This window comes from Bombina bombina, chromosome 7 (genome assembly GCF_027579735.1).
Source record: "Bombina bombina isolate aBomBom1 chromosome 7, aBomBom1.pri, whole genome shotgun sequence".
Lineage (NCBI taxonomy): Eukaryota > Metazoa > Chordata > Amphibia > Anura > Bombinatoridae > Bombina > Bombina bombina.
In genome coordinates this window covers 283,792,663-283,820,398 of record NC_069505.1, presented here as the reverse complement: position 1 = coordinate 283,820,398, position 27,736 = coordinate 283,792,663, and the positions used below count along the sequence as shown (strand labels likewise).

General features: G+C 39.8%; 1 protein-coding gene across 3 annotated transcripts in view; it reads left to right on the top strand.

The window, feature by feature from the left end:
* Window positions 1-27,736, top strand: part of QRICH1 (glutamine rich 1) — a 111,190-nt gene that overhangs the window by 13,372 nt on the left and 70,082 nt on the right. For all 3 annotated transcript variants that reach the window (XM_053720806.1, XM_053720804.1, XM_053720805.1), the window contains one exon: window positions 1,107-2,099. In XM_053720806.1, the coding sequence (XP_053576781.1) occupies window positions 1,107-2,099 (993 nt within the window). The remainder of the gene's footprint in view (window positions 1-1,106; window positions 2,100-27,736) is intronic.

Below are 27,736 nucleotides of genomic sequence, written 5' to 3'. Positions count from 1 at the left end.
AAGAGCTGCTGGTGCAACGCTGAATGCGGAGAGCGTATTGCGTTCTGCATTCAGCGATGTCTGTCGGACATGATCCGCTGATCGGATCATGTCGGACAGACATTTGTTAAATAGGCCCCATAGTCTGAATTCTTGCACATGCTCAGTAGGAGCTGATGACTCAAGTATAAATATAAAAAGACTGCACATTTTGTTAATGGAAGTAAATTGGAAAGTTTTTTTAAAATTGCTGCTCTATCTGAATCATGAAAGTTTAATTTTGACCTGAGCGTCCCTTTAAACATTTTGGAGTAGACTGTCCCTTTTTAAGGTTTGCTAATTTAAAACCTGCAAGTAATCAACTGAGCCTAGTGATGTATGTACGGTATATGCCTATTAATACATTTATTCTAATAGGGAATCCATTTTTATTATGATGTTTTGAAGAGAAATAAGAATCAAAATTGAAACGTTTTAAAAATAAGTATTTTTCCAATACTCTACTAAGCAAAAATGCTTCTAGAAATGATCACTGTTTTAGCGATAGCTTGTACTCTGCACTGATTGTGTCCTGTGCACTCTTGTACAAGTACGGTGGGAGCTCATAGAGCCAGCGGTGGCCTTTATTTGTCAGCGATGTCATTTATGCTGTCTGAGCTGGTGTAGCATTATACGACGGTTCGTAGGGCATGTTTACATATTTTCCATGCACAGTGAAAGCTATCGCTGGTAAATGGTTATCACGATTGCTAGAATCAGTAGTGTTTTGAAAAATGCGTCTGTTCAAAATTAAAATGCATTAATGTGCGTTTCAATTTTGGGCTTTTTGTCCTTTTTAATATAGAGATGCATCTTTAGTTTAATATTTTGTTTATCTGCCCTAAAAAGATTTTTACTCACAAGTTTTGGGTTATTCTTCCTATACCTATGTACAAATTATCCTGTATGTGGCTGGTTCATACATTTTAAATTTATGAACCCCTATTTTACATACCAGAATGTGTTTTTTGTCAATGTTGTATACATTTTAAATAAAAATAATAATAAAAAAAGTCTATATTAAAATGTAATGCTGCTTTATTTCTTAAACTGTTTATTCTCCTAACTGATAGTTTTCTCTCGCATAGGTGCAGGTACAGCAGTCGCCTCAGCAGGTTACTACCCAGCAGCTCTCTCCACAGCTTAATGTCCATCAGTCAAACGAGCAACCGCTACAAGTACAAGTACAGATCCAAGGCCCATCTCAGACACAAACGCAACAAACAGTGCAGACAATACAGACTCAGTCCTTGCAGTCCCCCAGTCCTTCCCAGCAGTTGGCTAATTCTCAGCTTCAGGTGGCTCAGATCCAGGTACAACACGTGCAAGCAGGACAGCAAATCCAGACTTCTGACATCCAGGAGGACCATATACAGCACCAGCAGATCCAAGCACAGCTGGTGGCAGGACAGTCCGGGGGCATGCAGATACAAACGGCTGGGGCACTTTCACCGCCTCCCTCTCAACAGGGTTCACCACGAGAAGGAGAACGCCGGTCTAGCACTGCCAGTGTCCTTCAGCCTGTAAAGAAACGAAAAGTGGACATGCCAATCACCTTATCATATGCAATTTCAGGACAGCCACTTGCTGCTGTTCTGGCAATCCCACAGGGGCAACAGCAGAGTTATGTGTCCCTGAGGCCGGACTTGCTTACAGTAGACAGTGCTCATCTTTATGGAGCCACTGGGACTATTACAAGTCCAACAGGTGAGACTTGGACCATCCCAGTTTACTCTGCAAATGCTCGTAGTGATCTGCAGCAGCAAAATATAACTCACATTGCCATCCCACAAGAGGCCTACAATACCGTCCATGTCACAGGCTCCCCCACCACTGTAGCGGCTGTAAAGTTAGAGGATGACAAGGACAAAATGGCAAAAAACACTCATGAAGAGGTAGTGCAGACTCTGGCAAACTCCTTGTTCCCTGCCCAGTTCATGAATGGGAATATCCACATTCCGTTGGCAGTACAGGCGGTGGCAGGGGCTTACCAGAACACAGCACAGACTGTGCACATATGGGACCCTCAGCAGCAAGTATCACTTCATGAGCAGGTGCAACAGCAGCAACATCAGCTACAGGTAAGCTGTGCACCGTATGACATACAAACTGTGTGTGAGAGACTGTGGAGTTATATCTGTGTGCTTGAGAAATCATAGATTTATTGATGGGAGAAATTACACAACGTTCAACTTTTTTTTTTTTTAAAGCCTGTGTGTGAGCTCCTGATTTACTATTACCTGCACTGGTAAAGCCGGTCTATCCGTTTTGTAGTTGTATTATGTTCATCAATGACAAGAGGCAGAGATCAGAGGCTTTGGTGACCATAGATGTCTGTAGCACAGCTTGAAAGCAATCACTGCAGGTTACTAACTGGGTAAAGTTAGTGATCAGCTTGAGGTTATATGTAGTCCACCATAGTTCCTGGGGAGTTTTCATTATACACTTGATTTTTCAGATGCTCTAACGTAAATCAGTTTTGTAGTTTTGATATGTTTTAGGTTAAAAATAAAAAACTATTCTATTCTATTATCAAATTTGCTTTATTCTCTTGGTATCCTTTATTGATGGAGCAGCAATGGAGAACAAATTGGGTGAGCCAATGACGAGAAATATATGTGCAGCCACCAATCATCAGCTATCCCAGTAGTGCATCACTGGTCCTCAGCCTACCAAGGTATTCTCTTCAACAAAGGATACCAAGAGAATTAAGGAAATTTGATAATCAAAGTAAATTGAAAAGTTGTTTAAAATTGTATGTTCTGTCTGAATCATGAAGAAAAATGTCTGGTTTCATTTCTCTTTTGCATCTAAAATAGAACAGATTTGCTTATAAAGTGCAGATCCTCACTTAATTGAAAAGTGAGTATCTGCACTTTTTAAGCAAATATATGTTTAGATATATCTTTCATCTGCTTGTGAACTAGGTTTTTTTTAGGGGGGGGGGGGGCATTTTCTGTCTGGACACTTGTAGTGCTAGATTTCTGTTGTGTTTAAGCACGGGTGTTGTTTTACGCATGCAAATCGTCATTTGTGTGTTGGTTTAAATTCAGTAATGAGCTTGGTTAAGTTTGTGTGAATGTTTAGATGAAAGTGATGATTCTTTTTGATAGACATAACGCAGTATAATGGTACAGAGAAGTAATGCATCACAGCCAGTGGTTTTACCAAAATTATAAACACGGAAGTCAAACTTATACTTTCATGATTCAGATAGAACTTACAATTTTATAAGATAAAACTTACTTCTGTTATCAAATGTCGCTCCTTTCTACAAGAGCATATTGAGGTATGCTCACAAGTGTGCACGTGTCTTGAACATTGTATGCCAATAATTGGAAATATGTCTGTAAAAATATTACAGATAAGTTGTTATTAATAAATTGGAAAGCTGTTTAAGATTATACACATTCACTGTTAACATGTCCCTTTTAAATTGGTGCTTGATGTCCAATCCAAATACATTTTGCCACCACACTGTTGTGTAATCACAAGCCAACTATTAAAGGGACAGTAAAAATGGTGTAATTACACGACATTTCTGTTGTGTTCCTTTAGAATAACATATCAGCCAAGTATTAATGTTTTAAAAACAAACTAACATCATTGTATTACATTTTTCAACAACCAAACTCCACCCTTCATTTGCCTTATTTGTAGAAGCCAATCTGGGCTTTAGTTCACAAACTACAAGGCTAACTGCTGTCATAAAGTTAGTATAAAATGCATTGATTAGTTATTTGATAGACAATTGGGGATATATGTGGCATGGTTAGACTTGAGAATCAGCAGATGCATTCCAAGTTCTTATAATTAGAAATTGCTCAATTTTCAGAGCTGAAGTACATGAATAGGGGCAACATAAATAATGAAAATATATTACAAAATTGTTTCATTACATTTAACAGCATTTTTGTTGAAATCTTTTTATTGATTTTTCACATATTATGTAAAATGTACATGTAACATCATCAATATCAATAAATAAACAATCAAACAGTAACAATACAGTCTTCAAATTATTTCTCTCATTATATATTCAATTAGTACAATTTAAATCTTTTACTTTTTTCTCTCTAGATTCCTTACCCCAAACTGTAACCTTCAAATCTCAGGGGTTGTCGGATAGCATTCTGGACTAGCCTCCCATCTTACAATCTAATTTTTTCCCCTTCCTCCATATATTTATATCTGTTTAATTTTAATAATCTTAGTGATCTGGAACTCATCCTCCCCTGATATATTCCCTTACAGACCTTAGGTTCTGATGTTATCTAAGTGGCTAAGGTTCTAGCTCTATTTACCTTTTCTATATGCATAATATATGGTTCCCATTGTTGGATAAATTTGTTTCTAGTGTTCAGTATGGCTGCTGAGGCACTCGCCATATTGTAGTGATAGTTGATTCTCTTCTCGATATAATCAAATGTGGGGGGGTCTCCCCTCCAAAATCTAGCTATAGAGATCCTTACTATGGTACAAATCATTGCTACTAATTTATGGTGTCTTTTACTAATGTCTTCTGTAGGGAAGTGTAGTAAGGCTTGTTCCGGGGTTAGATCAATCTCAGTCTCAAGGATATCTCCTAAATAAGCTGATGTCATGTCCCATATTCTTTTAACTTTCTCGCACTGCCACCACATATGTAAATATGTACCAGTCTCTCCACATCCCCTATAGCACATATGGGGATTATCTATCTGAGCATTGGTAAATCTTGTGGGGTACATATACCATTTATATACAACCTTGATATAGTTTTCTTTACATTTAACAGCATTTTATTTACAAATCTCAAGATATTTACTGTCCCTTTAATTTCAAAGCTGCGAGTTGTGCCCATAAAGGGACACCGATTTTTTTTAATTGTATTATCAGCATGTGTGTGTCTCCCTCACTGATCAAAAAGCAGAAACTGTACTGTCTGCCCCATTCAGAAATGGCAGTGTCCTAGCCAGGACTGTACAACCTGTCTAGTCTTTGGTGGAAAAAAAGACAGTTTCTGGGCATTAGTGGACATAGAAGTAAGAAAATGGGGCTTGGAGTACCATTATATATTAACTCTTAATAAAAAAATGTCAATGTCAATTTTGATGCTAAAGTGCCCGGTTTTTAAAATTTGATTAAAAACAGGGGCACTTTAATCAAAATTTACATTTCACTCCTGTTGTGAAAAAAAACGTACCTTTTAATCTTGACAGCAGCTCCAGCTTCCTCCGGTCGTTGCAAGCCATTTCTGACGTCAGAAATGATGGATAGGTCATCCTCCAATCACGGCTCCCCCCCCCCCCCCCCCCAGAGTGTCTGATTCAACGCCGTGATTGGAGGAAGCCGGATTCCTAATTTTAGACCCAGGAAGAGGCTTTGCGACGGGTGGAGGAAGCTGGAGCGGCTGTCAAGTTTAAAAGGTAATTTTTTTTGTTGTTGTTGTTTTTTTGTTGTTGTTTTTTTTTCACAACAGGAGTGAAATGTAAATGAGTTAGCAGCATATTTGTATGTGCCTAGGACAGCATTATTCCTTGTTATGTAATGTATATAGGTAGCATTGTCCCCTCAGGCCAGCTGCTTGTACACACATTGTGTCTTGTCTTCTAAGGGACATCACAATACTTGCCAATGTTTTCCTCAGTGCTAGTTAGACACTATCATGAGAAAATGATCTATACACTATCCCTGGGTTATTTGCCATATTTACATAAAGTGAGTGCTGCTCATAGCACATGTTCACTAACTATTCATACTGGGGCTTGGGACATACACATACCACCCAGTGAATGAGTCTGGGTACCTGTTCCACCTTGCTCTTGTAAGTGATCCTACTATTCCTTTCCCTTCTGTTCATTTATATTAATCATAGCTGGTAACACTTGTGTCCCTCTGTGGAGAGTAGGTGAAAATAGCCATTACAACTGGTTGAGATTTGAAATTTCCAGCATATAATTACTGGAATAGTATCACAACATTATGCAGCAGCTAGCAAGAATATTACGGTGATTGGTTCTCGAGTAATAATATTCAAATCACCAGACCTTAAACCCCACAGACTATTTTGAGTGTATTTTAAAACATGTTGGCATTTTGAACAAATTCTGATTATTTTATGGTTCTATTTTTAAGTCCTACAGACTGTAATATTTCAATACCTTTGTAACATCCATTTATTGCTAAATGCCAAAAAAAAAAATAAAAAAAAATACTCTACTCATGGCTGCTTCTTAATGTGACAAACAACAGGGAAGCAGCATCTGGGGACATTGTGAGAGGCTTTAGGACCTCAAAATGTAGGTTCCTGGACCATTTGTTAGGGCACAAGTGGTGTGCAGTCCCCTGGGAAGATCGAGCCAAAGCCTAAAGTTAATAAATAAAAATGTACATCTGTTTTATGTTTTTCAAAACTAAATGTCAAAATACCATCCATTTTTAAATACATATTTTTAATTCCTGTGCAAAATGCCTTAAAGGGACACTGTACCCAAAAATTTTCTTTCGTGATTCAGATTGAGCATGAAATTTTAAGCAACTTTCTAATTTACTCCTATCATCAAATTTTCTTCATTCTCTTGGTATCTTTATTTGAAATGCAAGAATGTAAGTTTAGATGCCGGCCCATTTTTGGTGAACAACCTGGGTTGTCCTTGCTGATTGGTGGATACATTCATTCACCAATAAAAAAGTGCTGTCCAGAGTACTGAAACCAAAAAAAAGCTTAGATGCCTTCTTTTTCAAATAATGATATCAAGAGAACAAAGAAAAATTGATAATAGGAGTAAATTAGAAAGTTGCTTAAAATTGCATGCTCTATCTGAATTACAAAAGAAACAATTTAGGTACAGTGTCCCTTTAATAGTCTCTCACCTTTTCAGATAATTATGTATTTCTGGTAACTTATTCTTTTGAAGAGAGTAAACAAAATGCAATATTTAATTTTATGTCCCACATTTGTGCACGTGCTCTCATTGCTGTAAGGCTTGTTATTGTTAAGTAGTGTGAAACACAGCGATGTAAAATGCGTGCCACCTGCATTTGTTTAATAATAAATATATGTAAAGCTCCCCTCCTGTTACACATCTGTCTACTGTAATATATTACACACATTGAGACCCATTTATCAAGAGGTCTGAGTGCCGTCAGCTGCAGGTTCACAACCGCAGAGATTTAAGAAGCAGCGGTCATTATACCGCTGCGTCTTAAACCACTTCTCCACCTGTTATGTGGTGTACGTCAATCCCCCTGGAGTTTTCCGACCGGGGGAATTGACGGCCCTTGATTGGGCGGGGAGGCATTGCACACTAGCCGTAGTGTGCAATGGTAAATGTGGGCAGCATATTGCTCCAACTTACTTTCTTAAATCTGGCCCATTGCAGTACATAGATGCTTACTGTCCCTTTTTAAAGGGTTTTTCTGTGGAGCAACTCATGTACACATCTGTTGTAAAAAAGGTTTGTTCAGGAGCTAGCTCAAGGGGGCCTACGCTGACATTTTTTATTTTATTTTTAAATGCATATTATGAACTAAATATAAAATTTACACTATACATTTCTATGTTTTATATATACATGTGCACATCTCATTGCACTGAGAAATCCAATGTTTAGATATGTAAGCACATCCGTGTGTGCGTGCATATAGGTGTTGATCTTAAAGGGGTGTTAAAGTTTAAATTTTATTTCTCTTGTAAGGTGTATCCAGTCCACGGATCATCCATTACTTGTGGGATATTCTCATTCCCAACAGGAAGTTGCAAGAGGACACCCACAGCAGAGCTGTAATATAGCTCCTCCCCTAACTGTCATACCCAGTCATTCTCTTGCAACTCTCAACAAGCTAGGATGTTGTAGGAGAGAGTGGTTAAATATAGTTTAGTTTATTTTCTTCAATCAAAAGTTTGTTATTTTAAATAGTACCGGAGTTGTGCTATTTTATCTCAGGCAGTAAATAGTAGAAGAATCTGCCTGAGGTTTCTATGATCTTAGCAGGTTGTAACTAAGATCCATTGCTATTCTCACATATGTCTGAGGGGATTACACAGATGAGGTAACTTCAGCGAGAGAATGGCGTGCAGTTTATTCTGCTATCAGGTATGTGCAGTTATCATTTTTTCTAGAGATGGAAAACACTAGAAAATGCTGCTGATACCGGATTAATGTAAGTTAAGCCTGAATACAGTGATTTAATAACGACTTGTAACATGCTTACTCCCAGGGGTAATACCCTTATGATATTGCAATATAAACGTTTGCTGGCATATTTAATCGTTTTTATATATGCATTGGTGATAAAACTTTATTGGGGCCTAGTTTTTTCCACATGGCTGGCTTAAATTTTGACTAGAAACAGTTTTACTGAGGCTTTCCACTGTTATAGTATAAAAGTTACACTTGGTGCAGTTAAAATTACAAACTGTGACATCCAGCTTCCCTCAGGAGTCCCCTGTATGCTATAGGACATCTCTAAAGGGCTCAAAGGCTTTCCAAAGTCATTTATTGGGGAAGGTAGGACCACAGCTTGCTGTGGCAGTTGGTTGTGACTGTTAAAAAACAAACAAAAAAAACGTCTATTTCGTTTTTTTGATCCGTTTTTTTGAACTAAGGGGTTAATCATCCATTTGCAAGTGGATGCAATGCTCTGCTAGCCTATTACATACATTGTAAAAATTTCGTTTGATTTACTGCATTTTTTTCACTGTTTTTCAAATTCTGACAAAATTTGTTTCTCTTAAAGGCACACTACCGTTTTTTATATTTGCTTGTTAACTTGATTTAAAGTGTTTTCCAAGCTTGCTAGTCTCATTGCTAGTCTGTATAAACATGTCTGACATAGAAGAAACTCCTTGTCCATTATGTTTAAAAGCCATGGTGGAACCCCCTCTTAGAATGTGTACCAAATGTACTGATTTCATTTTATGCAATAAAGATCATATTCTGTTTTAAAAAAAAATTATCACCAGAGGAATCTGACGAGGGGAAAGTTATGCCGACTAACTCTCCCCACGTGTCAGACCCTTTGACTCCCGCCCAAGGGACTCACGCTCAAATGGCGCCAAGTACATCTAGGGCGCCCATAGCGTTTACTTTACAAGACATGGCGGCAGTCATGGATAATACACTGTCAGCGGTATTAGCCAGACTACCTGAACTTAGAGGTTAGCGAGATAGCTCTGGGGTGAGACAAAATGCAGAGCATACTGACGCTTTAAGAACCATGTCTGATACTGCCTCACAAAATGCAGAAGCTGAGGAAGGAGAGCTTTAGTCAGTGGGTGATGTTAATGACTCAGGAAAGATACCTGATTCTAATATTTCTACATTTAAATTTAAGCTTGAACACCTCCGCGTGTTACTTAGGGAGGTTTTAGCTGCTCTGAATGACTGATACCATTGCAGTGCCAGAGAAAATTTGTAGACTGGATAAATGCTTTGCAGTGCCGGTGTGTACTGATGTTTTTCCAATACCTAAAAGGTTTACAGAAATTATTAATAAGGAATGGGATAGACCAGGTGTGCCGTTCTCTTCCCCTCCTATTTTTAGAAAAATGTTTTCCAATAGACGCCACCACACGGGACTTATGGCAGACAGTCCCTAAGGTGGAGGGAGCAGTTTCTACTCTAGCAAAGCGTACTACTATCCCTGTCGAGGACAGTTGTACTTTTTTAGAGCCAATGGATAAAAAATTAGAAGGTTACCTTAAGAAAATATTTATTCAACAAGGTTTTATCCTACAGCCCATTGCATGCATTGCCCCTGTCACTGCTGCTGTGGCGTACTGGTTTGAGTCTCTGGAAGAGGCTTTACAGGTAGAGACTCCATTGGATGACATACTTGGCAAACTTAGAGCACTTAAGCTAGCCAATTATTTTATTTCTGATGCCATTGTTCATTTGAATAGACTAACGGCTAAGAATTCTGGTTTTGCTATACAGGCGCACAGAGCGCTATGGCTTAAATCATGGTCAGCTGACGTGACTTTAAAATCTAAGCTACTTAACATTCCCTTCAAGGGGCAGACCCTATTCGGGCCTGGTTTGAAGGAGATTATTGCTGATATCACGGGAGGAAAAGGTTGTGCCCTTCCTCAGGACAGGTCCAAATCTAGGGCCAAGCAGTCTAATTTTCGTGCCTTTCGAAACTTCAAGGCAGGTGCGGCATCAACTTCCTCTAATAATAAACAAGAGGGAACTTTTGCTCAATCCAAGACGGTCTGGAGACCAAACCAGACCTGGAAAAAAGTAAATAGAGAGGAGCGCCAAAAAAAGCAGGGTCTGATATATATAATGCTAGATCCTAGGTTCGTATAGCATATGTTGGGTGTTCAAAAGGGTCTCTATGTGTATGTATCATAGGAACAAATCTAGAAGTTAGGTATAGTATGTATGACACAAAATGTTTATTCCAATTAGCACAAAAAGCGTATACAATATCGCACAGTAAAAACAAACGTTATATAGTTAAAACAATTAAATGTATAATTAAAACAATTAAATACAATCTCACAGATTAAAAACGACAGTTAGGTACATGGATCCATGTGGCCAAAATTCTAAGTTAATATGACCTAAGACAATCTAAAAACAAATAAATAAATATAGCTGTCTGATTGTGATATTGGTAAGTTGTCTCACTAGCGTATTTTGCACAGTGATGTAAATACAGAAATGTCAATTTAACATAACATGTGTGGTAGGTGTGATGTGTAAATGGGTGAGCTTGGTGATAAATTAAATATACGAAGTTACCAATGGTGTATATTTTAAGTGCTCACCGATATGCTATTGTAAATCTCATTTGAGACCGTTTTTTCTATACTTTTATGTAACTTCGTATATTTAATTTATCACCAAGCTCACCCATTTACACATCACACCTACCACACATGTTATGTTAAATTGACATTTCTGTATTTACATCACTGTGCAAAATACGCTAGTGAGACAACTTACCAATATCACAATCAGACAGCTATATTTATTTATTTGTTTTTAGATTGTCTTAGGTCATATTAACTTAGAATTTTGGCCACATGGATCCATGTACCTAACTGTCGTTTTTAATCTGTGAGATTGTATTTAATTGTTTTAATTATATATTTAATTGTTTTAACTATATAACGTTTGTTTTTACTGTGCGATATTGTATACGCTTTTTGTGCTAATTGGAATAAACATTTTGTGTCATACATACTATACCTAACTTCTAGATTTGTTCCTATGATACATACACATAGAGACCCTTTTGAACACCCAACATATGCTATACGAACCTAGGATCTAGCATTATATATATCAGACCCTGCCTTTTTTTGGCGCTCCTCTCTATTTACTTTATATATCCTATTAACCTAGTGGGTGTTTGGGGGACCCACCACAGACAGGAGCAAGAGGTCACCAAACGCAGCGCTGTAAGATATCAATATTTCCAAGACCTGGAAAAAAGGTAAGCAGGTCAAAAAAGCCTGCTGCTGCCTCTAAGACAGCATGAAGGAACGACCCCCTATCCGGTAACGGATGTAGTAGGGGGCAGACTTTCACTCTTCGCCCAGGCGTGGGCAAGAGATGTTCAGGATCCCTGGGCGTTGGAAATTATATCCCAGGGATATTTTCTGGACTTCAAAGCTTCCCCCCCAAAAGGGAGATTTCACCTTTCACAATTATCTGCAAACCAGATAAAGAGTGAGGCATTCTTACACTGTGTACGAGACCTCCTAGTTATGGGAGTGATCCATCCAGTTCCAAAGGAGGAACAGGAACAGGGTTTTTACTCAAATCTGTTTGTGGTTCCCAAAAAAGAGGAACCTTCAGACCGATTTTGGATCTAAAGATCTTAAACAAATTCCTCAAAGTTCCGTCGTTCAAGATGGAATCTATTCGTACCATCCTATCACTGATCCAGGAGGGTCAATATATGACTACAGTGGATCTAAAGGATGCTTATCTTCACATTCCGATACACAAAGATCATCATCGGTTTCTCAGGTTTGCCTTTCAAGACAGGCATTACCAGTTGTAGCTCTTCCCTTTGGATTAGCTACAGCCCCAAGAATCTTTACAAAGGTTCTAGGGTCGCTTTTGGCAGTCCTAAGGCCGCGGGGCATAGCAGTAGCCCCTTATTTAGACGACATCCTGATACAGGCGTCAAACTTCCAAATTGCCAAGTCTCATACGGACGTAGTACTGGCATTTCTGAGGTCGCATGGGTGGAAAGTGAACGAGGAAAAGTGTTCTCTATCCCCACTCACAAGAGTTTCCTTTCTAGGGACTCTGATAGATTCTGTAGAAATGAAAATTTAGCTTGACGGAGTCCAGGTTATCAAAGCTTCTAAATTCCTGTCAGGTTCTTCATTCCATTCCGCGCCCTTTGGTGGCTCAGTGTATGGAAGTAATTAGCTTAAGGGTAGCGGCAATGGACATAGTGCCGTTTGCACGCTTACATCTCAGACCGCTGCAACTATGCAGGCTCAGTCAGTGGAGCGGGGATTACACAGATTTGGCCCCTCAACTGAATCTGGACCAAGAGACCAGGGATCCTCTTCCCTGGTGGCTATATCGGGTCCATCTGTCCAAAGGTATGACCTTCGCAGGCTAGATTGGAATATTGTAACAACAAATGCCAGCCTTCTAGGTTGGGGTGCAGTCTGGAACTCCCTGAAGGCTCAGGGATCGTGGACTCAGGAGGAGTCTCTCCTTCCAATAAATATTCTGGAACTAAGAGCGATATTCAAGGCTCTTCGGTTTGGCCTCAGTTAGCAACTCTGAGGTACATCAGATTTCAGTCGGTCAACATCACGACTGTAGCTTACATCAACCATCGAGGGGGAACAAGAAGTTCCCTAGAGATGTTAGAAGTTTCAAAAATAATTCACTGGGCAGAGATTCACTCTTGCCACCTATCAGCTATCCATATCCCAGGTGTAGAGCACTGGGAGGCGGATTTTCTAAGTCGTCAGACTTTTCATCCGGGAGAGTGGGAACTCCATCCGGAGGTATTTGCACAACTGATTCTCCGTTGGGGCAAACCAGAACTGGATCTCATGGCGTCTCGCCAGAACGCCAAGCTTCCGTGTTACGGATCCAGGTCCAGGGATCCCAAGGCGACACTGATAGATACTCTAGCAGCGCCCTGGTCTTTCAACCTGGCTTATGTGTTTCCACCGTTTCCTCTGCTCCCTCGACTGATTGCCAAGATCAAGCAGGAGAGAGCATCGGTGATTCTGATAGCACCTGCGTGGCCACGCAGGACCTGGTATGCAGATCTAGTGGACATGTCATCCTTTCCACCATGGTCTCTGCCTCTGAGACAGGACCTTCTACTTCAGGGTCCTTTCAACCATCCAAATCTAATTTCTCTGAGGCTGACTGCCTGGAGATTGAATGCTTGATTTTATCAAAGCGTGGCTTCTCCGAGTCAGTTATTGATACCTTAATACAGGCACGCAAGCCTGTCACCAGGAAAATTTACCATAAGGTATGGCGTAGATATCTTTATTGGTGTGAATCCAAGGGTTACTCATGGAGTAAGGTCAGGATTCCTAGGATTTTATCTTTTCTCCAAGAAGGTTGGAAAAAGGATTGTCAGCTAGTTTCTTAAAGGGACAGATTTTTGCTCTGTCTATTCTTTTGCACTAGCGTCTGGCAGATGTTCCAGACGTTCAGGCATTTTGTCAGGCTTTAGTTTGAATCAAGCCTGTGTTTAAACCTGTTACTCCACCATGGAGCTTAAACTTGGTTCTTAAGGTTCTTCAAGGAGTTCCGTTTGAACCTCTTCATTCCATAGATATCAAACTTTTATCTTGGAAAGTTCTTTTTTTTTTTTTTTTTTTTGGTAGCTATTTCCTCGGCTCGTAGAGTCTCTGAGCTATCTGCCTTACAATGTGATTCTCCTTATCTGATTTTTCATACAGATAAGGTAGTCCTGCGTACCAAACCTGGGTTCTTACCTAAGGTGGTATCTAACAAGAATATCAATCAAGAGATTGTGGTTCCATCCTTGTGTTACACAATCTGGACGTGGTCTGTGCTTTAAAGTTTTACTTACAAGCTACTAAAGATTTTCGTCAAACATCTGTTTTGTTTCTTGTCTACTCTGGACAGAGGAGAGGTCAAAAGGCTTTGGCAACCTCTTTTTCTTTTTGGCTAAGAAGCTTAATCCGCTTAGCCTATCAGACTGCTGGACAGCAGCCTCCTGAAAGGATTACAGCTCATTCCACTAGAGCTGTGGCTTCCACTTGGGCCTTTAAAAATGAGGCTTCTATTGAACAGATTTGCAAGGCGGCGACTTGGTCTTCGCTTCATACTTTTTCAAAATTTTACAAATTTGATACTTTTGCTTCTTCGGAGGCTATATTTGGGGGAAAGGTTTTACAGGCAGTGGTTCCTTCCATTTAAGTTCCTGCCTTGTCCCTCCCTTCATCCGTGTACTTTAGCTTTGGTATTGGTATCCCACAAGTAATGGATGATCCATGGACTGGATACACCTTACAAGAGAAAACACAATTTATGCTTACCTGATAAATTTATTTCTCTTGTGGTGTATCCAGTCCACGGCCCGCCCTGTCATTTTAAGGCAGGTCATTTTTAAATTTAAACTACAGTAACCACTACACCCTATGGTTCCTCCTTTCTCGGCTTGTTTTCGGTCGAATGACTGGCTATGACAGTTAGGGGAGTAGCTATATTACAGCTCTGCTGTGGGTGTCCTCTTGCAACTTCCTGTTGGGAATGAGAATATCCCACAAGTAATGGATGATCCGTGGACTGGATACACCACAAGAGAAATAAATTTATCAGGTAAGCATAAATTGTGTTTTTTATGCACCAGAAATTATCTGCATACAAAATAAAAAATGGAAAAGCATTTCTTCAATAAACTTGACATTGCTCTGCAGTCTTGGGACACCATTTGAAAAGCCTCTAGAATGTAATTTATTTTACCTAATTTCCTGTGTCTTTTATGGATATTAAAGGGGCAGTCAATTCCAAAAAAAGTTCTCTATTTTAATAGGGTATGTAATTTTAAACAACTTCCTCATTTACATTTATTACCAAATTTTCTTTGTTCTCTTGTGAAATCTAAACCTAGGAGGTTCATATGCTAATTTCTTAGACCTTGAAGAGTGCTTCTAATCTGAATGCATTTTGACCACTAGAGGGTATTAGTTCATGTGTTTCATATACAGGTATACCTCACTTTACAGCACTTTGCTAATACAGCGCTTTGTGGAGCTGAAGTTGAACCTCCAAGGATTTTCAAACAGTGCTGTAATCATTGTGAGATTGCGAGAAAAGTGACTGGCACCATTTTGTTATGCTAAGTTCACTCTGTTTACAGCATTACAGTGTAATCTGTGTCTCAGTGCCGTTGTCTGGCAAATTTTACTACAGTAATTGTCACTATTTTACAGATACAGTATTTATTGAATTCTGTGCTAGTGTTAAACTAAACGTAGCACTATTGCACCCCTGATATGTTAGTTCAAACATGTTTTCAAGTCTTTAAACACACTGGCAAGTGAAAAGAAAGCTAAAACTGCCTTGTTTCACTTTAAGGCGGTTTTCACTTTACAGCGGGGCTCCTGTTCCTAACCCGCTGTATGAGCGGGGTATACCTGTAGATAACATTGAGCTCATGCATGTGAAGTGACCTAGGAGTTAGCATTTTTGCTAATACATGTATATTGCAAATATATTTTTATATTCACACATGTAATTCATCTATGTGCATTTACATTTTGACTGCAATGTCCCTTTTAAATAAGGGGGCAGTCAGCAGAAGCTTAGACACAAGGTAATTACAGAGGTAAAACGTGTATTATTATAAATGTGTTGGTTATGCAAAACTGGGGAATGGGTAATAAAGGGATTATCTTTCTTTTTAAACAACAAAAATTCTGGTGTTGACTATACCCTTTAATGAGCTCTTGCAAATACCACCCAATAACTAACTCTGGGTGTAGTGGAAAGATTACAATTTCCAGATTTAAATTAGAGGAAAAGCAGGTAAAATAAACAAGTGCATTAAAAGTTATAAATATTTGTGTTCACATAGTACCATCAGAAAGATGTACTATACTCCGGTAATAGATATTGTTTTAAATAAATATAGAATATTATTTGCGTGCTAGAACACAAACCAAAGACTCAGGCAGAAAAGATTGTCACTAACTGATGTGGAAAAATGGTAATGTTTAATAATTGTATTTAAAGAAAATAATGATTAAAGGATTTTGGAATTCTGGATTTGGGGATTTGTACCTGTAATGCATAATTATACTTTTTATGGGGAATTAGTATCTATCTAACTTTTAAAGGTATTTTGTAGTGAGCTTAATATTAAATTCATGAACAGGAGTCAAATTGTTTCATCATTGAAATCTATAAAAATATACAAACAATGTTGGCTCTTGGGGATTAGTTTGACTACACAAGTCTTGTAATTACACTGTTTATGTCTCTAACATTTCATTTTCCTGCCATTAGACAAATCATCAGCTCAAATCTTCACTAGTGCATTTAGCTTTCAATAGAAGCAGTTTTGATGATAAAGTATATTGCAAAAATGCTTCATTCCAATTTGACCATTATGTCCCCATAATACAACCTGTCCAGGATTTCTCCATAATGCCAGCTTAGTTGTGTTGGCTGCAGTGACAAAAACCTCTCTAGCTCCTCTGTACCCAGGAGTGTCCTTTATTCTGTAGTTTTCATCTTTCTTTTTTTTTTGCAATGAGACTAGCAAGCTTGGATGGTACAAGTGACTTAGCCTATTATATAGAACTATATTGCTTAAATGGACATTATACACCCAAAAATATATTGGCAAATTAAATGAAGCATACAAAGAAGATAAAGTTTGTCATTGACATGTATTATCAATTTTGCTGCTAAAGTGCCTAAAAATAAGAAAGTTTGAAGTAATGTAACTACATAAGAATATGTCCGTAATACGACTAGGCTACAGAGCAAGCATTTTTCCCACACTCCCTAACTAGTACAAGCCCTGCAGAGACAGCTGTGAGCGCTATGCGTGATTCATAGGGATAATAAAAGGCTCCCTCCTATATCTATCAGACTAAAATCACTTGCTAGGGGCCATGTATTCAGACAATGGGTTATATTTATTAAAGTGTGGACAGACATGATACAATGTAGCGTATCCTGTTCGCCGCACATTGATAAATGGCATTTATCATTGTACCAGCAGTTCTTGTGAACTGCTGGTGCAATGCTGCCCCCTGCAGATTTGCGGCCAATTGGCAGCTAGCAGGGGGTGTCAATCAACCTGATCGTATTCGATCGGGTTGATTTCTGTCCTTTGCCTCAGAGCAGGCGAACAGGTTATGGAGCAGCGGTCTTTAGACACAGGGTATCGAGCTCCTTATGGAGCTTGATAAATTGACCCCAGTGTGGAGGGGGTTAACTGCCTTATTTCTCTTGTAAGGTGTATCCAGTCCACGGATCATCCATTACTTGTGGGATATTCTCATTCCCAACAGGAAGTTGCAAGAGGACACCCACAGCAGAGCTGTAATATAGCCCCTCCCCTAACTGTCATAGCCAGTCATTCTCTTGCAACTCTCAACAAGCTAGGATGTTGTAGGAGAGAGTGGTTAAATATAGTTAGTTTATTTTCTTCAATCAAAAGTTTGTTATTTTTAAATAGTACCGGAGTTGTGCTATTTTATCTCAGGCAGTAAATAGACGAAGAATCTGCCTGAGGTTTCTATGATCTTAGCAGGTTGTAACTAAGATCCATTGCTATTCTCACATATGTCTGAGGGGATTACACAGATGAGGTAACTTCAGCGAGAGAATGGCGTGCAGTTTATTCTGCTATCAGGTATGTGCAGTTATAATTTTTCTAGAGATGGCAAACACTAGAAAATGCTGCTGATACCGGATTAATGTAAGTTAAGCCTGAATACAGTGATTTAATAACGACTGGTATCATGCTTACTCCCAGGGGTAATACCCTTATGATATTGCAATATAAACGTTTGCTGGCATGTTTAATCGTTTTTATATATGCATTGGTGATAAAACTTTATTGGGGCCTAGTTTTTTCCACATGGCTGGCTTAAATTTTGACTAGAAACAGTTTTACTGAGGCTTTCCACTGTTATAGTATAAAAGATACAGTTGGTGCAGTTAAAATTGCAAACTGTGACATCCAGCTTCCCTCAGGAGTCCCCTGTATGCTATAGGACATCTCTAAAGGGCTCAAAGGCTTTCCAAAGTCGTTTATTGGGGAAGGTAGGACCACAGCTTGCTGTGGCAGTTGGTTGTGACTGTAAAAAAAACAAAAACGTCTATTTCGTTTTTTTGGATCCGTTTTTTGAACTAAGGGGTTAATCATCCATTTGCAAGTGGATGCAATGCTCTGCTAGCCTATTACATACACTGTAAAAATTTCGTTTGATTTACTGCATTTTTTCACTGTTTTTCAAATTCTGACAAAATTTGTTTCTCTTAAAGGCATAGTACCGTTTTTTATATTTGCTTGTTAACTTAATTTAAAGTGTTTTCCAAGCTTGCTAGTCTCATTGCTAGTCTGTATAAACATGTCTGACATAGAAGAAACTACTTGTTCATTAGGTTTAAAAGCCATGGTGGAACCCCCTCTTAGAATGTGTACCAAATGTACTGATTTCATTTTATGCAATAAAGATCATATTCTGTTTTTAAAAAAATTATCACCAGAGGAATCTGACGAGGGGAAAGTTATGCCGACTAACTCTCCCCACGTGTCAGACCCTTTGACTACCGCCCAAGGGACTCACGCTCAAATGGCGCCAAGTACATCTAGGGCGCCCATAGCGTTTACTTTACAAGACATGGCGGCAGTCATGGATAATACACTGTCAGCGGTATTAGCCAGACTACCTGAACTTAGAGGTTAGCGAGATAGCTCTGGGGTGAGACAAAATGCAGAGCATACTGACGCTTTAAGAACCATGTCTGATACTGCCTCACAATATGCAGAAGCTGAGGAAGGAGAGCTTCAGTCAGTGGGTGATGTTAATGACTCAGGAAAGATACCTGATTCTAATATTTCTACATTTAAATTTAAGCTTGAACACCTCCGCGTGTTACTTAGGGAGGTTTTAGCTGCTCTGAATGACTGTGATACCATTGCAGTGCCAGAGAAATTTTGTAGACTGGATAAATGCTTTGCAGTGCCGGTGTGTACTGATGTTTTTCCAATACCTAAAAGGTTTACAGAAATTATTAATAAGGAATGGGATAGACCAGGTGTGCCGTTCTCTTCCCCTCCTATTTTTAGAAAAATGTTTTCCAATAGACGCCACCACACGGGACTTATGGCAGACAGTCCCTAAGGTGGAGGGAGCAGTTTCTACTCTAGCAAAGCATACTACTATCCCTGTCGAGGACAGTTGTGCTTTTTTAGAGCCAATGGATAAAAAATTAGAAGGTTACCTTAAGAAAATATTTATTCAACAAGGTTTTATCCTACAGCCCATTGCATGCATTGCCCCTGTCACTGCTGCTGCGGCGTACTGGTTTGAGTCTCTGGAAGAGGCTTTACAGGTAGAGACTCCATTGGATGACATACTTGGCAAACTTAGAGCACTTAAGCTAGCCAATTCTTTTATTTCTGATGCCATTGTTCATTTGAATAAACAAACGGCTAACAATTCTGGTTTTGCTATACAGGCGCGCAGAGCGCTATGGCTTAAATCATGGTCAGCTGACTTGACTTTAAAATCTAAGCTACTTAACATTCCCTTCAAGGGGCAGACCCTATTCGGGCCTGGTTTGAAGGAGATTATTGCTGATATCATGGGAGGAAAAGGTTGTGCCCTTCCTCAGGACAGGTCCAAATCTAGGGCCAAACAGTCTAATTTTCGTGCCTTTCAAAACTTCAAGGCAGGTGCGGCATCAACTTCCTCTAATAATAAACAAGAGGGAACTTTTGCTCAATCCAAGACGGTCTGGAGACCAAACCAGACCTGGAAAAAAGGTAAGCAGGTCAAGAAGCCTGCTGCTGCCTCTAAGACAGCATGAAGGAACGACCCCCTATCCGGTAACGGATCTAGTAGGGGGCAGACTTTCACTCTTCGCCCAGGCGTGGGCAAGAGATGTTCAGGATCCCTGGGCGTTGGAAATTATATCCCAGGCATATCTTCTGGACTTCAAAGCTTTCACCTTTCACAATTATCTTCAAACCAGATAAAGAGTGAGGCATTCTTACACTGTGTACGAGACCTCCTAGTTATGGGAGTGATCCATCCAGTTCCAAAGAAGGAACAGGAACAGGGTTTTTACTCAAATCTGTTTGTGGTTCCCAAAAAAGAGGGAACCTTCAGACCGATTTTGGATCTAAAGATCTTAAACAAATTCCTCAAAGTTCCGTCGTTCAAGATGGAAACTATTCGTACCATCCTACCACTGATCCAGGAGGGTCAATATATGACTACAGTGGATCTAAAGGATGCTTATCTTCACATTCCGATACACAAAGATCATCGGTTTCTCAAGTTTGCCTTTCAAGACAGGCATTACCAGTTGTAGCTTTTCCCTTTGGATTAGCTACAGCCCCAAGAATCTTTACAAAGGTTCTAGGGTCGCTTTTGGCGGTCCTAAGGCCGCGGGGCATAGCAGTAGCCCCTTATTTAGACGACATCCTGATACAGGCGTCAAACTTCCAAATTGCCAAGTCTCATACGGACGTAGTACTGGCATTTCTGAGGTCGCATGGGTGGAAAGTGAACGAGGAAAAGTGTTCTCTATCCCCACTCACAAGAGTTTCCTTTCTAGGGACTCTGATAGATTCTGTAGAAATGAAAATTTACCTTGACGGAGTCCAGGTTATCAAAGCTTCTAAATTCCTGTCGGGTTCTTCATTCCATTCCGCGCCCTTTGGTGGCTCAGTGTATGGAAGTAATCGGCTTAATGGTAGCGGCAATGGACATAGTGCCGTTTGCACGCTTACATCTCAGACCGCTGCAACTATGCAGGCTCAGTCAGTGGAGCGGGGATTACACAGATTTGGCCCCTCAACTGAATCTGGACCAAGAGACCAGGGATCCTCTTCCCTGGTGGCTATCTCGGGTCCATCTGTCCAAAGGTATGACCTTCGCAGGCCAGATTGGACTATTGTAACAACAAATTCCAGCCTTCTAGGTTGGGGTGCAGTCTGGAACTCCCTGAAGGCTCAGGGATCGTGGACTCAGGAGGAGTCTCTCCTTCCAATAAATATTCTGGAACTAAGAGCGATATTCAAGGCTCTTCAGGTTTGGCCTCAGTTAGCAACTCTGAGGTACATCAGATTTCAGTCGGTCAACATCACGACTGTAGCTTACATCAACCATCGAGGGGGAACAAGAAGTTCCCTAGAGATGTTAGAAGTTTCTAAAATAATTTACTGGGCAGAGATTCACTCTTGCCACCTATCAGCTATCCATATCCCAGGTGTAGAGCACTGGGAGGCGGATTTTCTAAGTCGTCAGACTTTTCATCCGGGAGAGTGGGAACTCCATCCGGAGGTATTTGCACAACTGATTCTCCGTTGGGGCAAACCAGAACTGGATCTCATGGCGTCTCGCCAGAACGCCAAGCTTCCGTGTTACGGATCCAGGTCCAGGGATCCCAAGGCGACACTGATAGATACTCTAGCAGCGCCCTGGTCTTTCAACCTGGCTTATGTGTTTCCACCGTTTCCTCTGCTCCCTCGACTGATTGCCAAGATCAAGCAGGAGAGAGCATCAGTGATTCTGATAGCACCTGCATGGCCACGCAGGACCTGGTATGCAGATCTAGTGGACATGTCATCCTTTCCACCATGGTCTCTGCCTCTGAGACAGGACCTTCTACTTCAGGGTCCTTTCAACCATCCAAATCTAATTTGTCTGAGGCTGACTGCCTGGAGATTGAATGCTTGATTTTATCAAAGCGTGGCTTCTCTGAGTCAGTTATTGATACCTTAATACAGGCACGAAAGCCTGTCACCAGGAAAATTTACCATAAGGTATGGCGTAGATATCTTTATTGGTGTGAATCCAAGGGTTACTCATGGAGTAAGGTCAGGATTCCTAGGATTTTATCTTTTCTCCAAGAAGGTTTGGAAAAAGGATTGTCAGCTAGTTTCTTAAAGGGACAGATTTTTGCTCTGTCTATTCTTTTGCACTAGCGTCTGGCAGATGTTCCAGACGTTCAGGCATTTTGTCAGGCTTTAGTTTGAATCAAGCCTGTGTTTAAACCTGTTGCTCCACCATGGAGCTTAAACTTGGTTCTTAAGGTTCTTCAAGGAGTTCCGTTTGAACCTCTTCATTCCATAGATGTCAAACTTTTATCTTGTTCTTTTTTTTTTTTTGGTAGCTATTTCCTCGGCTCGTAGAGTCTCTGAGCTATCTGCCTTACAATGTGATTCTCCTTATCTGATTTTTCATACGGATAAGGTAGTCCTGCGTACCAAACCTGGGTTCTTACCTAAGGTGGTATCTAACAAGAATATCAATCAAGAGATTGTGGTTCCATCCTTGTGTTACACAATCTGGACGTGGTCTGTGCTTTAAAGTTTTACTTACAAGCTACTAAAGATTTTCGTCAAACATCTGCTTTGTTTGTTGTCTACTCTGGACAGAGGAGAGGTCAAAAGGCTTTGGCAACCTCTTTTTCTTTTTGGCTAAGAAGCTTAATCCGCTTAGCCTATCAGACTGCTGGACAGCAGCCTCCTGAAAGGATTACAGCTCATTCCACTAGAGCTGTGGCTTCCACTTGGGCCTTTAAAAATGAGGCTTCTGTTGAACAGATTTGCAAGGCGGCGACTTGGTCTTCGCTTCATACTTTTTCAAAATTTTACAAATTTGATACTTTTGCTTCTTCGGAGGCTATATTTGGGAGAGAGGTTTTACAGGCAGTGGTTCCTTCCATTTAAGTTCCTGCCTTGTCCCTCCCTTCATCCGTGTACTTTAGCTTTGGTATTGGTATCCCACAAGTAATGGATGATCCGTGGACTGGATACACCTTACAAGAGAAAACACAATTTATGCTTACCTGATAAATTTATTTCTCTTGTGGTGTATCCAGTCCACGGCCCGCCCTGTCATTTTAAGGCAGGTAATTTTTAAATTTAAACTACAGTAACCACTACACCCTATGGTTCCTCCTTTCTCTGCTTGTTTTCGGTCGAATGACTGGCTATGACAGTTAGGGGAGGGGCTATATTACAGCTCTGCTGTGGGTGTCCTCTTGCAACTTCCTGTTGGGAATGAGAATATCCCACAAGTAATGGATGATCCGTGGACTGGATACACCACAAGAGAAATAAATTTATCAGGTAAGCATAAATTGTGTTTTTTTTTTTTTATTATTATTATTTTTTTTTTTTATTAGTGCTACTTAAAAAAAAACATTTGATTCCTGGTTTGAAATTTTGCAGGGGTGTGCTATGTGCTCTAGTGTACTATGTATTGCTCTAACCAGAACACAGACTTGTATACTTGTCTCTACATGACGGTGGTACTGGTCTCATCACTCCAGCGTGTTCTTTGTGCCAAAAAGGGAGGCAGAGGTTTTCTTTGCAATTGTATTTGTTTATATTCAGAGGAATCTTAGGTGGCTGGTATTTGCAGAGGCTTGCTCCTCTGATGATCGCGGCAACTTGCTTCATGGACTCCGGTATCAGGAGGGAGTAAGACTCTTACACCAGTGCGGTATAGGGCTGTATTATGTGTGCTATACAGATCCTAGCATAAAGCTCACAGTGGTCCCTAAAGCAGAGGAATGTACAAGCCCTGCAGGGACCGCTGTGAGCGTTATGCTGGGATCTGTATAGCACACATAATATAGCCCTATACCGCACTGGTGAAAGAGTCTTACACCCTCCTGATACCGGAGTTGTAACTAATGTAGTCTCCCCTGCTGCTTGGCTATGTCCGTAGCTATATCGCTCCTGGCAGCACCGCCCATCCCTCCTGGCAGCACCGCCCACCCATCGTTCCAACAGATTCCTTAATGGTATCCCCATGAGTCTGTAGCCCTGTCTCTCCCCGCACTTGCTTTCAGCTCTAACTTTCCAACTCGGTAACAAATGAATTTCACTTACCTAATAATTGCCCTTATCTTAATCTTTATTAACATCATTCTTACCCTTGAAGTTCTCACTACCTGTTTCTCACCCTCCTACCCTTCTAGATTAAAAGTTCCCATGTCTTTACGGAGCATCTTTAGGTGGTAAGGGGTCATCCAGAAAGAAATGCCAGATAAGCAGTCACTGATATGAGAAAGGACAGAGGGAGAGAGAGTAGATCGCCAATAAATGGCACAGAAAAGGATCCAAGAGAGCTGAGAGTCGGGAGGAGCAGGGGTGGTCAGCTGTGTCTAAGGTTTTCTTTTATGATTTAGATAGAACATTCAATTTTAATTTACTTCTATTATCCTATTTTTTGTTGTTGTTATCCTTATTTGAAAAGCAGAAATGTAAGCTCAGGCGTGTGCACGTGTTTGCAACAGTTTTGCAACAATGTTATACATTAGCAGTAGCATTAGATGATTAGATGGCAGCACTATTTCCTGTCATTTAATGCTTCAGGCATGTGCACACTACCTACCTAGGTATCTCTTCAACAAAGAATAACATGAGAATGAAATACATTTGATAATAGAAGTAAATTGGAAACTTTTTAAAAATTGTATTCTCTATCTAAATCAAATAATGTTTGGGTGTTTTATGTAAAGGGACATAAAACCGGTTGAGATCTGTGCATATCCTAAAAGGGCTAATTAATTTAAAAATGGTTTGCATAAAAAAATTGTTTAAAAATTGCTGGCAAGTATTCTAAAATAATTTTCAAAAATAAGAAAAATGAATTACATAACTTAGCTGCCTGGAGCAGCCAACTCCACACCTCTTATCAGTGTTTAGGCCAGTGGTCTCAAAGTACAGGCCCTGGGGCCATATGCGGCCCCCAAGATAGTTTCCTGCGGCCCTCCCTTGTTTAAGGTAAACCATTACTTTGGGCTGTCAATTTTTTTTTTTAGGGTTTTAAGAGGTGTAACTAGTTGATGTTATATATAGGCACTCAAAAGATAAATATAAAGACAAGAGTCCAGTGTAGACACACACCATGCAGTGCTTGGATAAATGTCACTTTTAATATTGTTATACAGTTCCAGAATGATTGCTTCACTTGGCACTCACAAGATAAATATAGACAACAGTGTATGTCTGTTGTGGACTACAACTCCCACCATGCACTACTACTTGGGTAAATGTCACTTCCAGTTCCTAGTATATATAGCACTTTTTAGTTCAAACGGCTCCCCATGTACGCAGGACACTTGGCCAGTGGCCCCCAGATCATTGGGTTTGATACCCCTGATTTAGGCATTGTATTTCAACCGAGTTCACAGCTTCTAGGCATGCTCCAGCAGATAATCCCTATGCACTTTTGCATTCTACTAAAACATCAATAGATATAGATACATCCATAGAAGGAAATGTGTGGGGGGGTTAGAGCTTTACAATTCAGAAACTAAAAAGAAACGGTTAATGGCGAGAAGCTGCAGTATAAATTTGCAGGTAAAGTACATATATTTTCTCTATCCCAACTTGTTATGTCCCTTTAAGTAGAAAGAAGATTGTTAGTAACCTTGGGGGGGGGGGGGGTTCAGTTGAATGTTGGGGATGGAAGCCAGATTACAGGGTGTTCAAGCAAGGAGTTGGAGTACAGGAAGCAGGGTAGGTGGTCATAAACTAGTTTTTCCAGTTTTGACGTTAGTGAAAGCAGTGATATGGGGCGGTAGTTTGTAGTAGAATTAGGGTTGAGGGAGGTTTTCTTTTAGTATGAGTGTGATATTTGCATGTTTAAAGAAGATGGACATAAACTGAGAGAAAGGATAGGTGGAATATGTGAGTAAGAGCTGGACTTAGATGTGAAGGGATAGGGTTGAACGGGCAGGTAGTGAGGCGTCGGGAAGACAGTAAGGAAACAACTTATTTCCCAGTGGCTGGGGGGAAGATGCAGACGGGTGGAGATGCAAGATTACAGACTTGTGTTGGGATTTTGCTTCGGATGGTATGCCAGGTCTTAAACACCAAAGGCAGATGAAGAGGGTGGTGCATGTGAATAGAGGAGAAGTCGTTTAAAGATTGAGGAAAGGTAGATATAAGAGAAGATAAGTAGGTTTGCTTGGCTAAGTAAGGGGGCAGATGGGTATCAATGAAGAATGAACTTTTAGTGAATGAAATCCGGTTCTGAGCGAGATTTTCTCGAGACATCCTCAGCATTTCTAATTAAAGGTACAGTTTACTCTAAATGGTTTTTATTTTAAAAGATAGATAAGCCCTTGATTACCCATTCCCCAGTTTTTTATAACCAACAGTTATATTAAAGGGACACGAAACCCAACAATGTTCTTTCATGATTTAGGTAGAACATACAATTTTTTAAACATCTTTCCAATTTACTTATATTATTTAATTTGCTTCCTTCTCTTGTTATCCTTTGCTGAAAGGTTTATCTAGGAAACCTAAGAAGCAGCAAAGAACCTAGGTTCTAGCTGTTGATTGGTGGCTGCATATATATCTCAGTTGTCATTGGCTCACCCATGTGTTCAGTTAGAAGCCAGTAGTGCATTGCTGCTCATTCAACAAATGATACCAAGAGAATGAAGCAAATTTGATAATTGAAGTAAACTGGAAAGTTGTTTAAAATTGTATGTTCTACCTAAATCATGAAAGAGAAATATTTGGGGTTTATTGTCCCTTTAATACACTTTTTACCCCCCTGGGGTTACCTTGTTTCTAAGCCTCTGCAGACTGCCCCCTTATCTAAGTGCTTTTTACAAACTTGCATTTTAGACAATTAGTACTGGTTCATGCATAACTACACGTGAGTGAGCACAATGTTATTTATATGGCACACGTGAACTAGCACTGCCTGGCTGTGAAAAGCTAATAAAATGCACTGAGATAAGAGGCGGCTTACAGGGGCTTAGAAACAGGCAGAGATTAAAGGGACATGAAACCCAATTCATGATTTAGAAAGAGAATACAATTTTAAACAACTTTTTAATTTACTTCTATTATCTAATTTGCTTAATTCTCTTTATATACTTTGCAGAAAAGCATATCTAGATAGACTCTGTGGCTGCTGATTGGTTGCTGCACATAGATGCCTCGTGTGATTGGCTCACACATGTGCATTGCTATTTCTTCAACAAAGGATATCTAAGAAATAAAGCAAATGAGATAATACAAGTAAATTGGAATGTTGTTTAAAATTGTATTCTCTACTTGAATCATGAGAGAATTTTTTTGGGTTTAGTGTCCCTTTAAGATGCTATAAAGTATATTAATAAAACAATGTCAGTTGTGCAAAGCTGGGGAATGGTTAGTAAAGGAGTTTTCTATCTTTTTAAACAATATAAAAAAGTAGACTGTTGAGCAGCTTACAATTTGTGCTTAAAGGTACCTTCATATCTGAGAAAAAATTTGCAATGAATAATGCATATTTTTGAGATGAGCATATTGTTTTATGTTTTTTATTTACACTTATTTCCCTGTCCCCATAACAAAAGAACACTTGCTAACCAATCACAAAAGCTACTATGAAAATAAAGCATGAACCCTGTTTGCACACATGCAATTAAGGAAAGAGACTGGGGTACCCTACCCTCTTCAATTCCTTTAAACGGACATTGTACACTAGATTTTTCTTTGCATAAATGTTTTGTAGATGATTCATTTATATAGCCCATACAGC